This window comes from Diadema antillarum, unplaced genomic scaffold (assembly GCF_040938485.1).
Source record: "Diadema antillarum isolate AM-2024a unplaced genomic scaffold, OU_Dant_1.0 scf00000083, whole genome shotgun sequence".
Classification (NCBI taxonomy): domain Eukaryota; kingdom Metazoa; phylum Echinodermata; class Echinoidea; order Diadematoida; family Diadematidae; genus Diadema; species Diadema antillarum.
Genome location: NW_027270972.1, coordinates 1,458,556 through 1,472,438, shown reverse-complemented (window position 1 = coordinate 1,472,438; position 13,883 = coordinate 1,458,556). Strand labels below are relative to the sequence as shown.

Here is a 13,883-nt window from a genome sequence, read left to right as displayed (position 1 = left end):
AAAACAGTGATATCTCCTTGTATTTTAGGCTTTATTGCAAAAATTTATATGGTAGGATGTTTTGTGATACAACTGACCTACACATATGCATCAAATATGATCAAAATTGAAAATCTTTAAATCACTGCTCCCAAAGGTAAACAGTACCTTTATTCGTCATTGTGATGCAATGATTCATTCGGTTAGTAATTTTGTTATCTATCTTCACTCTGCAGGAATTGAGAACTGTTAGCTACAAGGTGGATCCGGTAGACAGAAGGGGTCAGCCCAGCCCCCTAAATCCCGACCACACCCATTACATCCTGGTGGATGACGGGCGGAAGAACAGGTACGGTGGAAATGCAGATTTGAAAGCAAAGCTTGAAGAATGCATTGGGATGCCAACAAGTGGTGAGTACAATGAGTGAAATACACAATTCTGTTCCCTTCATTTCAATATTCGTATTGGATTCAGCAACCATCGCATTTTGAGGGAAAAAATGAATTTTATGAAAATGAAAGGGAGAACAAATAAAAGATATAGTGAGGTGATATTATTTCACAAAGAAACATATAAAACAATACATGTAAGATAATGTATACATATTCGTGGAGCTAGAGGCCCTGTAAGCTTGTCTGTTAGATTTTTCCCCTAATTTCAATGGAAAAGTTTTATATTTGATTCTGTTGTCAATGGAGCCTTGGTGTAGATGATCAGATATTATCAATAATTGCAATTTGAACCTTCTAAACTTTTACAATTCATAACTTTTTCATGTGTTCATTTTTTTAAAATAATTTTCACTGAGCTACTTTTCAATACTTTGCTGATGTTGTGTTTTCATAAAAAGCAACAGTATATCAGGATAGATTTTTTATTTCCTTTGATGTGGACTCTGTTGTATAAAACATGTTCCAAACATGCATATTTCTTCCTTGATGTTGCCCAGAGGGAGGTCTGGGTGTACCTGTGGTCAGTATCATCGTTGAAGGAGGAACTGACTCTATCCACAGTGTCCTCAACAGCATACGGCACGGCACACCTGTCGTACTTTGCAATGGTACTGGGCGTGCTGCCGACCTCCTGTCTTATGCCACCAGACATGCTGAAATGCGGGGGTGAGTCTTTTTCTCGGAGAAAAGGACTTGTAAATAAAAATACATTGACACAGATGCCATGACCAATGGGACTGACCCTTAAGGAGAATTCCAGACCTGTTGAAATTTGTCTAGTTTGCTAGCAAACGTGAACATTTGATCCACATTGGATTAGAAGTAAGAAAGTTACAAAATTTTAAAGATTTGCTAATTTTTGTAAAACAGTTCTTAAAACAGTTGATATGACTATGCAAAGGAGGGAGTTGATGATGTCATCCCCTCAAACTTTTCCCTTGATCTTGTCAAAAAAAAGAAAATGATCAAAATGATGAAAATGCAATTCTTCTGCTATAAAAGTGTAATACTGAATGCTATTCTTCACTGGATAACTTCAAAATAATGATCAGTCAGACTAGATCAGATCAAACCACTATTATACAAATAATACACAGGTGAGAGTGCGTTAGTGGAGATGCAGCGCACTCGAGGGTATTTACAACTGTGAAACATGCATGAGGCGAAGCCGAGTGCATGTTGCAGTACATTGTAAATACCCAAGAGTGTAGCACTCACTCAAAAGTCAAGATGTCCGAAGATGTTCATCCCAAACATTTACGCATGTCGCACTCAGAAATCCCGCACATATGTGTACATATAAGAGTATACGTACGCCACCTGTTATGCACAAGAAAGGCCGACTGGCAGCCCGAACTAGAAGTTGTTTACAGGATTGACAGCGCATATAGTAGCACGCGACACACTTGTAACAACTGATTGAGTGCGCACTGCTAGTGTAAACATTGTGACGTCAGTGACTGAGCAGTTACGCTTTCTCTGCAATGTCCCATAGGATAACACGCCGTGCTGTTATGACTTTTCGTTGCACACTTTTTGCACGGCCGTGCATGTTAGTAAGAAAATCATGAGTGCACATGTGACTCATTTCAGCGCTTCCAATTGGCTACATTCTTGAACCCATTTTAGAATACCTTTTACCTGTGTATGTGTTGCCAAAGTCAAACCACTATTACCTTTTACCTGTGTATGTATTGCCAAAGTCCTTTACTGGTATGGCAGTGGTGATCTGATTGAAGTGCTCATATAGTTGTTGTGACCTTTTTCAAATAAAAAAAAAAAACAACAACAACAAATCTATCTTACCTGGCCTAGCTCAAAGAATTGATAATGCGATAATTTCTGTTTTTATAGTAATTCAAATTTTAATCACTTAGTTATAAACTAGAGAAGCACTCTGAGAGCGCAGACCTCCGCCAAGCATGCAGCTCATTTCCACCACTGATCTTGTTCTTCCATAGAGATATCAGTGATTTCCACCCATACGTACTTATAGCATTGTGTGCTGAAAGTTGCCCGATTTCCCAATACTAGTATAGAAGCCTTTGTTACGTCATAAACCCTCAGCTGCACGGCGCGCCTCGCCCTAGCAGAAACTAGAGCATGCACTTTAGTGCACGCATGCAAACCTCAAATGCGTGCTGCCTGAACTCCCAAGTTCATTAATTGACCCTGCCTTCCAAAATATCAAAAATCCTTCATAAATTCCCCCCAAATTCTCGGATCACTATCAAAATTTAATCATCTGTTACTTGTATCATTCTAAACCTTTCCTGCAAGTTTCATCTAAATCCGTTTACTACTTTTTTAGTTATTTTGCACACGGACAAACAAACGAACGAACGAACAAACAAACCAACAGTAACGAAAACACAACCTGATCCTCCCTTGGCGGAGGTAATAACTTTGGATCACCATGACAATGCTGGTATGTAGAATGTGACAGCGATGAATGATGATGTGATGTCAAAGGGAAGAATTAACCCTTTATGTGCGTAGAGTGCAGGTTGGCACAGAAAAACCCATAGCATTGTATACTCTGTCTGAAATCCCTGACACAGAAAGGGTTAGATGTGCTTGTATATTTTATTTATGCAGGGGTGTGCGCCAGTTGACAGAATCCTGCCTGCCCTTTCTGCGTGAGAAGACACACGTGCTGCTGGACATTCCAGTGGATAGCGAGGAGATGGACGAGATCCTCTCGGCCATCAATGACTGCATGGCGGACGAGAACCTCCTGACCGTCTTTGAGATGCAGAAGGGGGAACACACAGACCTAGATCTTGCTATCCTCACCGCTCTGCTCAAATGTGAGTGCTGATGTTATAGTACGGTACCAAATATGCCAGCTGTTACTCTTTTTCAAGTATTTCATGCAGTTCCCTCTCCCCCCCCCCCCCCCAAAAAAAAAAGAACTGCAGGTTTTATGGAAAATACTGTTTCCCCCTAATTGTATTACTACACAAATCTATTGCAGGGAAGGTAAAAATACTATGTATCCACCAAAATCATATACTTTCAACCCTCAGAATACTGCTGTGCTGTTAACAAGGTCAGCATCCATGAAGTGCATATACCGAAATTGTAAAATGTCAGTCTGGTTTCCATAATTTATTTACTATTTATTTTACCTGCCTTTTTAAAATTGTTTGCTTGTTGTTTGTTTGTGTTTAGATGTACGTAGTAGTCACTTTCTGGTGATTTTCAGTTTTGAGATCATCAGTACAATTTAAAAGCAAATTATGTGGTACTGAAGAGCACATGTAAGATTTTTTTTTTTTTTTTTGCTGTCATCGAATTGAGGGTATGACTTGTATGTAACTTACACTGGAGGAGATTTGTACGAAATGATTTTATTTGTCTTTTTGATGAATAAAAGGAATTTGAAGAATCTCTTTATGAAAATGTCATTGAAGTTAGATTATGATAATTCACAATTTCTAGTGAGAAGGTTGGCTGAACCTTTTGTAATCCAGATAAAGAACCTTCATTGAAATGGCTTCCAGAAATTATGCACAGAAATGAAGCAACTTTTTAATAAAGCCAGCATATATCATGGCTGTAGAGCTGTGTCTGTGATATCTTACAACTGTATTATTTTGTGCTAAATATAGTATTCATATATAGTAACAATAGAACCTTGCTTGCAGCAATATTATTTTAAAAAAAATGTTGGATTCATATGTTGTATTTATATTCTGCTTTCCACAAAACCACAGTGCAAGCTGTTACCCCCATCAACCAGCTTTCACTGGCCTTGTCCTGGAATCGTGTGGATGTAGCTGAGAGCAGGATCTTCACCGATGATGTCTCCTTACCTGTAAGTAAGCAGTGTCGCTGTGAATGCCTGTCCTAATGGAGGGGAACCTCGTTGTAAAGAGGAACTAAAAACAATGACAATTTGCCTTGTTTCCATCAGGTTTCTCATTATATTTGGGGAACAAAAGAAAAAAGAAATATATATAATTGGGACTGGCAAAAGCAACTTTTCTTCTTTTTTTCTCAGGCACAGGGGAAGAGACTGTATGCAGCATGTGTGCATATAAGGTCTGGCTTAGAGTAGAAGGCTGCTGCATGATTAGAATTTTGCTGTCATTTAAGTAAAGAATACATGGTGAATAAATCTTCAATCCCAATGTGCTGCAGTAAGTGCAAGTGAGTAAGTAAGTTTACAAGAATGTATATATGAGCTGCTCTTAGAAATATATTTGACAGTTTCTTGTGCCTTTATTCTGCATTAGGAATAAGGCCTGTTCTTTTCTTGACAGTGTAACTAAAGTATACAGTCTGACCTCTAATACCAGCCATGATGGGACTGGTGCCCGTCCAGAGAAGTGATTTAGCCGGATGTGGGAGAAACAATGTTTATATGCATGTGCATGTAAATGCTGACTAAGTGGTTGCTAAGTAGGTAGTGTACATGTACATCGCAACTGTTGTGTACAAATATATAGTCTGTTTTTGTTATGGAAATTCAAACATTTCCATGTAAAATTCAGAACATAATTCTGTTGGGAATATTGCAGGTAAATCTTGTGAGTTTGTAGGAGTTTTCACTGAGTTTGAAGTCACTTCTTTTTTTCTTTGCGGCATGAACGCGTTCGGGTAATAGAGAATTCCTGATACAACAGGTCTGAATAACCATGGTCAGACCGTATAATCTTTTGAGTAGAACTTAGGGGCATTCCTTCTCTGACATGATGACCTATGAGATCCTGCAATCATTTCACTCCTTCACAGCCTAGCGCTCTGCACCCGTTCATCACTGAGGCTCTGGTCAGCGACCAGGTCGACTTCCTACGGCTCTTCATTGAGCGCGGTGCCATCATCAAGGACTACCTGACTGTGGCCCGCCTGCGGAGGCTCTACAACAGCGCCCCCGACTCTTGCTTCCTGCGCACTCTGCTGGATGACGTCCTGGGAAGAAAGGTACACACTGTGTGTTTGTTTGTTTGTTTGTTTGTTTGTTTGTTTGTTTGTTTGTTTGTTTGTTTGTTTGTTTGTTTTGATTTTCCACCTGACAAGACGGTTGGATAGCCCATATTCAGCTGCGCCAGTTGGTCTTTCATGGGGTCCAGTTGAGTGTACCTGAGATGGACTACTGCACTGGGTTATGCATCCTACTCTTTGTGGTGAATGAATGAAGCAGGATCTTTTACGTACATGAGTTTTGACTCTCTCACACAGTGAACCTCTATTTTTTTAGCCGATCCTATCCGAGGGACAGTGTTTTACCTCTACTAGAGTGGACAGCGTGATAACAGTGGACAGCATGATACTACACAACATTTTTGCCCGGTATAATACCTAGTGCAATTTGAACTGGAGCCCAACTCCAAGCCATTCAATTGCAATGCAAATACGCTACCAACTAATCCACCTTGTCAGATGTGACACATCCTGCATGCTCCCTATTTACCATCGAGCTACTAGCTCATCTCGATTCCTTGTCAAAACCCAGTATCACAATTGCACAATACACGTGCATATTCCTAAAAAATGAAATTGAGCAAACAGAAGAGATGAAATAGTGTGTGCTACACTCATGTCCATTCTTAAAACAGATCAACAAAGTTTTAAGCTGGTTGTATTTAGTTGTGTTTTTTTAATGGTGTATAATATTAAATTTTGTAATAAATACTAAAAATTCATGGGGTATTTGATAATCATTATCATCATGATATTGTCTAGCATTTCACCATCTTGGTCAGCTATCAGAAATGAAACATAGTAACTAGAGAAACAAAGCTAGTCATAGCGTCAGTGCAGGCATTTACCGATATCTGTTTTTCAAAAGAGTTGATGCTAGTTTTTGTGTGCATATTATTAAAAAGGCCTTATTGAGTCTGGAAGGTTATAAGCTGAAAGCAAGGAAAGAAAGTCAATGGCAAAAGTAGAGTTTGCTAGACACCTTTTTGTTGTTGTTGAATGAACAGGACATTATGAGAATGCACTAACTGTTACCATATTTCATTTGACTCGAATCATATCAGATGTTGATTACCTGCAGCTTTGAATAAAGTGGTAAATGAAGTCATACCACAGCATCCAAGCTGATGGCTTAAACAATTGGTGTGTGATGTAAGGATAATATGGTAATGATACATGATGTTCTAGATCCTCTTGTTTTGTGTACCACCCATATCTCCTCAGTGATTCATAAGGCGCATTTCTTTCTTACAAAGTTATATTGTCTTATTATCATCATCTGAAAAAAGACAAGAAACCAAAATTTAATTAAAAACTATATAGAATTTTAGTCTCCGACAATGAAATTCCATTTGATATTCCTTCTGTTTGCTGTTTATAAAAGTCATTTTTTCTCTTTTCTTTTTTTTTGCAGCCTGGCCAGCCAATTTTCCTGCACGACATTGGCATCCTCATCAAGTACCTGACAGGAGCCCACCACGAACCTCTTTACACCAACGACCAGCACTACCGACATCTCAATCGGGAGACGAGGGCACTGATCATTCTATCCACGAGTCTCTCAGGTGAGGATCGAACATGTGCACAGTGACATGTAGCCATCATGATGACTCTCTTGTGACTTTCTTGCAGTAACTCTGAAGAGAAGGGCATTCGTGCGTTGTTTGGTTCCATCAGATTCATTCATTCATTCATTCATTCATTCAGTCATTCATTCACTCATTCATTCACTCACTCACTCACTCATTCACTCATTCATTCATTCATTCATTCATTCATTCATTCATCACTCACTCACTCACTCATTCATTCATTCATTCATTCATTCATTCATTCATTCATTCATTCACTCACATCATTCATTCATTCATTTATTCATTCATTCATTCATTCATTCATCCACTCATCCATTCATTCATTCATTCATTTATTTCCCATCTCCAACAGAAACATGGAAATATGAATTTTTCGAGAAAATAAGTGCATATTAACGTTACAATGTCCACTGAACAAAATTTATAAATATGCAGTTCATGCCGTCAATCCCTCGTTTGAGGCGAGTCCCCAACTGGGGTTCCCCAAAGTGGGGTGCGTATATTTGTCGTTTGGGAGTTGGGAGTCGAAGTACTTGTCCATTGCAAATAAACTTTCTGCTCAGACGTGACAAACCTGGAGGCCAAGCCAGGGTTTGATGACTCCAGCAGCTGTCGTATTACGTAAGAGCATGATAAGGATATCTGCCTGTGGCAGACCATTCAAAGTGAACTCAATTTTCTCTATCCTTTCTAAAGTTTTCAATTTTATATTCTATTGAGAAATTCTATGGTCATCCATTTTACATTTCGAACGAAAAAAATTGACCCGTAAATAACGAAAATACATGAATAAGAAGGAGAGCATTGCCAGTTTGCCGGTGCTGACAATGTGCTATTTGGCAGTGAGTTACAACGGGGAGGTGAGACTACCTCCCTGGTTACAATCAGCCTGCTGAGAAAGAGAGAGAGAGGGAGAGAGAGAGAGAGAGAGAGAGAGGGGGGGGGGGGGGGGGGGGGGGAGAGATGGGGGAGGGAGAAGGGGAGAGACAAAATGGAATGACAATAGTTCCAGTCACTGCAGTACAGGCATGCTCTGTCTGCATACGCTGAATGTCTACACTCACACACACACACGTACACACACACACACACACGCACCATGGAGCTACATAGCCCATGCCAAAACCAAAACAATCTCCTCCTCTCGCGGTGCCCCCCCCCCCCCTCCTGTGGTGCTGTGGCGATGACTGATGCTTAGATTAGGCCAGGGTCAAGAAACAGGTGTTTTATATCTTTGATTTTAAGTCATTGATTGCCAAGATATGCACTGGCATTATTTACGGGGGTGTAGCCTCTTCAAACGAGAGATTTGCGTCATGTGATAGATAAGGTAAAAAAAAACAACGGAGAACATTTTTAGTGTATGAAATGTTGGAGATGGAGAGGAATTCTGAAGAAGCAATTGAATACTTGATAATGATAATACACTAACATAATTGATATTTTATTCTACATAAAAAGCAGAATTGCAAAACATAATTACATGAGCTAAGAATAGAAACTTGACTTGCTTGAAACAAAATTCCCAGAGAAATCCCGACACTCAGTTGCTGCCATGCAAAAAATGCAAAAAATGCACAAAGTGCAGAAAATAACAACATGTTGATATTCAAGAAATTTTGCCAGCATATGAATATTCATCCCCTTCTGACTAGCCTGAAAAAAGACTGTAATTGTTTGAATAGATTGACCAAGACGTTGCCCCATGGCAGTCAATACTGGTACTTTCTCTACTGTACTCTATGAAGATGAATGCAAGGTTGACATTTTCCATAATTTCTAGTGTCATGTAATACACTGTATTGAAATGACTTTGGTCAAATGAAGACCCATGAGTTGTTTATTTCCCTCAATTGGCAAAGATATTCAACATCTTATACTATTCTTTTGACTGTCAGCTTTCACTGATATTATTCAAAATGAACTGAACACTATCAATAACCCCTTCATTCTCAAGTTACACAAAAGTTATGTGAAATTCCTCTTACCCCTTACTATGATTTGTTTGCCAATTAGCATGAATATGCTGGAGTGCAGAGATTACCACAGAGGACAATACCGTAGCATTACTTATAAGTTATTTAAAAGGGTTAAAGAGGTCAAATTCTAGCATTAACTTTCATTTGCTGCAAACAGTCTGGCCTAGCTACCACTAACTTTCCTCTGTATCTTTTAAAAGTTTTCCCCCTCTCCCCCTCCCCCATGTATCTACACCAGGTATGAATCTGCTCCACCTGGCCCAAGAGGAATACGTCCACAGCCTAAAGCATGGCCGAAGTCTGACCACGGGGGCGTCCCACTTGTCCGTCATGGAGCTGGCCAATCCCGGCATGCATTTCCACAACCCCTTCCGAGAGCTCTTCATCTGGGCTGTGCTCATGGACAGGTGAGAGTGATAACTCTTAATCCTCTCATTATATTTTTAATCCCCTCATAATCATCCTAATTCTCTTGGAACCACCATCTTTTAAAATGTCATGGATTGTGTGTAATCAGGGTGTATGTTAGTAACAACAAGGGTTGATTCAAAGATAGTCCTGATGTGCACTGTACCATGCAAAAGACATTTTCCAAAATGGAAATTGGGTCTCTATAACATAAGACACAAGAAGAAATTTGGTTAGTAAAGTACAACACATTCACCCATGAGGAATCTTCATCATCATCTTCTTCTGCTTCTTCTTTGTATGGCACAATGTACCTGGCTGATACTATTTGCTGACTTGCTATTTTCCTGGGGCGCTACTGACTGAGCCACTTCGTCACCTTCACCCCGAAAGGAATGACAGACATTTACTTTTTGTGCTTTAAAGGAATGGCTTTCTTTTTGTAGAAGCTTAGTTCATGGTATACTTGTCTATCTTATGATACACGTATATCTGTTCTATAGATTCATATTGTTTACAATGTGTTTGGTTGTGTTTTAGTTTTTGTTTATGATGAGCTTGACCCTTCTTTATGACATCACAGGCTGGAAATGGGTGCATTCCTATGGGAGCTAGTAGATGACCCGGTCAGTTCGGCCGTAGCGGCCAGCAGCATGCTGGACTCAATGGCCAGTCGTGTTTTGCACCTATCCATCACAACAGGAAACTATGCAGAACATGCCAGGTAAGGGATGTCAGTTTGGTCAGACACTTATCCTTAAGTGGTCAGTGTTTGACCAGCCATATGCTTGTTTTTTTACTTTCTTTATCGATTGAATGGCTTTCTTTTTCATATAAGAGTGTTGAGTGTCAGCCTTTGATAATCACGGGAGTGATGAAGTTTGTTTCAGTTTTCATATTTGTGAACACCTATTAAGATACATTTAAACTCGCATAAGTCGATCTTCTCGGGACTGAGCAAAACACATCGACTTAGGCGAGTTTCGACTTGTGCGTAAGTCGAAAAAATCGACTTAACAACAGTCACACCACACGTACATTACGTACATGTATGTTCTCTACTCTGGAGCCGAGAGCTGGAGAGGCTTGCCGCAGCACGGGTGCCCGGCAGGGCCGCGGCTAACTTTGCATGGACAGTGCATTAGCATTGGCACAGGTCCGATTACTGTACTTTACACCCTTTTTAAGCCTTGGGGAAGTGAATATTAACGATATTTGAGCAGTGATTGATTCCAGTTTACCATACCGTGGCTTGAAATGCGTGTAGAGGTGTACTTCTGATTTACCCGTGCCCATAACTTTCCCCCTACTTTCCGCTTTGAAAACTCAGCAGCTTCATCCATCCACTGCACAGCGCAGACTGCAAACATACACAGACTATACACAGCCCAGTCACTGTACGCACAACTATACACAGCCCAGTCACTGTACGTAGGTAGCGCTAGCGCGACAGGGCTGTACCAGCGGACCTCCAAACACGAAGAGAGTTCAACAATCGCATGCGATCGCTTTGAATTTTGATACTTTAGATCATTTTTTTTTTGTCACCTGTCTGGTCGGGCTAGTTCTTATGTAACAAAAACGGGCGTCTCGTGATTTTGACAGTGATTTATTGCACAATAAAATCTTATTCGACTTAGGCACAGTGAATTTAATGGTTTTTCGATGAAAGTGTTCTTGGAATTTCATCGACTTAGGCGAGTATTCGACTTACAAAATTCGACTTGTGAGTGAATTGTTACACGTAAGTCAATGGGGAAAAATCGGAACTTTTTAAAATCATTGACTTGCGCGATTATTCGACATATGCGATGTCGACTTAGGCGAGTTTAACTGTATAAGGAAACTGTTCACTGCCACAATTTCTTAGTCATCTGCAGAATATATATTTTCAAGACTTTGTTTATACAATGTAATTTATATATATGTGCACAAGTAAAGGAGGTCACAAAGTGAAGAAATCAGGCATATGTATTCTAATTCACTGAAGTTCTGTAATGACAGCAAAGGTATCAGCTAACCAGCATCTATAAGTAATGAAAAATGTCAGCGATTTTACAGTTTTTGTGGTTTAAAGCGTATGATTCAGGAGTTCTGAAGGAGTGTTCTGTTTGTTTCCTTTACCACCTCCCTCCCCCCTCCCCCCTCCCCCCCCCCCCCCAAACAGGAATTATGAGCAGCTAGCCATTGGAGTGATTGACCAGTGCCACACCACCCATGATGAGTTGGCCCAGAAACTCATCAGTTTCCCCCAGACAAGGTGGGGGGACAAGTCCATCCTGGAGATGGCCGCCGAAACCAAAGACATGGTAAGACTGACCACCATCTTTCGAAAATTTACGCCGCGAAAAGGTTGGCAATTGTTTGAAAAGACTCGCTTATTGTTTTGTTCATTTAATTTTCTATCTGAGAAGATGGCTGGATAACCCATAGTCAGCACACTAGCTGATCTTCGATAGGTTCCAGTTGGATGGGCGAGGTGGGACTTTTCACTGGGTTGTGCACTCTGCTCTTTGCGATGAATGAATGAAGAAGGATCTTTTACATGCATGAGTTGTGACCCTCTCACAAACAGGATATCCATTTTATGTCCTATCTCAGGGACAGAGTGTTTTACATCTTACTAGAGGGGATGATATACATTGTAATTACAAACATTGCCTAGTTAGACTCGGTAATTGAACCTGGGTCCTTTGGATCTAGAGGCAGACATGCTACCAGTTGAGCCAAATCACTGTCTACAGTGCCGACCGCGGGAAACGTCACGAAAACCCCTAGGGCAAATGCGGGAAGCCCTTTCGTCCGGGCGTACTAGGTAATACGCGGGCGTTTGGACGCGTACAGACGAGGGAAGTCGCCCGCACTTTCACGCTCGTCTAAACACCCGCATTTGCCCGAGCGCTCCAGCGCGGAATTAATGATATGAAAATCAAACTCTCCCGTCAACCATCGGCTACATGAAGGAAATTAGCTGAAATCGATCCGCGAAAATCTTTTGAAAAGTATCAGTAATTTGCCGGATGTTTGCTTTTACGTTCGAAAGCAAAATAATAACCATAACATTCAGCTCCCGAAATGCTAAAGCAAATGTCGAATGATCCCTTTGACGTTTGGAAATGAATAACAATAATACTCCGTACGATGATTAAATAAATGTCGGATGTTTGCTTTTACTTTCGGAAGTAAATAGCAATAACATTCATCTCCGGAAGATGCTAAAATAAATGTCGGATCTTTGCTTTGACGTTCGGAAATGAATAACAATAATATTCAACTCTGTACGATGATAAAAATAAATGCCGGATGTTTGCGTTTACGTTCAAAAGTAAATAACAATAACATTCAGCTCCGGAAGATGCTAAAATAAATGTCGGATCTTTGCTTTGACGTTCGGAAATGAATAACAATAATATTCAACTCTGTACGATGATAAAAATAAATGCCGGATGTTTGCTTTTACGTTCAAAAGTAAATAACAATAACATTCAGCTCCGGAAGATGCTAAAATAAATGTCGGATCTTTGCTTTGACGTTCGGAAATGAATAACAATAATATTCAACTCTGTACGATGATAAAAATAAATGCCGGATGTTTGCTTTTACGTTCAAAAGTAAATAACAATAACATTCAGCTCCGGAAGATGCTAAAATAAATGTCGAATGATCCCTTTGATGTTCGGAAATTAATAACACTAATATTCAACTCCGTATGATGATTAAACAGATGTCGGGTGTTTGCTTTTACTTTCGAAAGTAAATAGCAATAACATTTGGCTCCGGAAGATGCCCAGAAAATGGCAGATGATTGCTTTTTACGTTTGGAGGTGAATAGCAGTAACAGTCTGCTCCATATAATAAAATAAATGTCGGATATTTGCTATTACATTTCGAAATGAAGAACAGTAACATTCAGCTACGTTTGATGGTAAAGTAAATGTCTGATGTCTGCCTTGACGTTCAAAATGAAAAAAACAGTAACATTCGGCTCCGTACGATGCTAAAATGATTGTCGGATGTTTGCTTTTAAATTTGGAAATGAATAACGGTAATGTTCTGCTCCGAACGATGCTAAAATAAATAACAGATTGTTGCTTTTACATTTGGAACTGATTAACGGTATCAATCGGCTCAGTTAGATGCTAAAATAAATAGCGGATGTTTGCTTTCACGTTTGGAAATGAAAAAGGATAACATTCAGCTCCGTAAGATGCTAAAATGAATGTCGGTTGTTTGCTTTAACATTTGAAAATGATTAACGGTAACATTCGGCTCCGTAAGGTGTCAAAATACTAGTAAATGTTGGATGATTGCTTTTGCGATCAGAAATGAATAACGGCAACTTTAGCCTCTTTACAATGCTAAAACAAATGTCGGATAAATCAGATAATTTTGCTAAACATTCGACGTCGTGCGATACCAAGTTGACTGCATAAACCTTCGACACTTCGTTGCTGCTCAATTTTATTTGATCTCGACATTATGGACGCTTTACCTATTTGATTTAATTGTCCTTATTTTATCAACTTTCGACATCAGCCGC

General features: G+C 39.8%; 1 protein-coding gene across 1 annotated transcript in view; it reads left to right on the top strand.

Annotated features, from left to right (window-relative positions):
• Nucleotides 1–13,883, top strand: part of LOC139717821 (transient receptor potential cation channel subfamily M member 3-like) — a 45,031-nt gene that overhangs the window by 5,740 nt on the left and 25,408 nt on the right. The window contains exons 6-14 of the mRNA XM_071629317.1: nucleotides 216–390; nucleotides 930–1,098; nucleotides 3,031–3,242; nucleotides 4,152–4,252; nucleotides 5,173–5,361; nucleotides 6,776–6,926; nucleotides 9,174–9,342; nucleotides 9,927–10,067; nucleotides 11,511–11,652. Of these exons, the coding sequence (XP_071485418.1) occupies nucleotides 216–390; nucleotides 930–1,098; nucleotides 3,031–3,242; nucleotides 4,152–4,252; nucleotides 5,173–5,361; nucleotides 6,776–6,926; nucleotides 9,174–9,342; nucleotides 9,927–10,067; nucleotides 11,511–11,652 (1,449 nt within the window). The remainder of the gene's footprint in view (nucleotides 1–215; nucleotides 391–929; nucleotides 1,099–3,030; nucleotides 3,243–4,151; nucleotides 4,253–5,172; nucleotides 5,362–6,775; nucleotides 6,927–9,173; nucleotides 9,343–9,926; nucleotides 10,068–11,510; nucleotides 11,653–13,883) is intronic.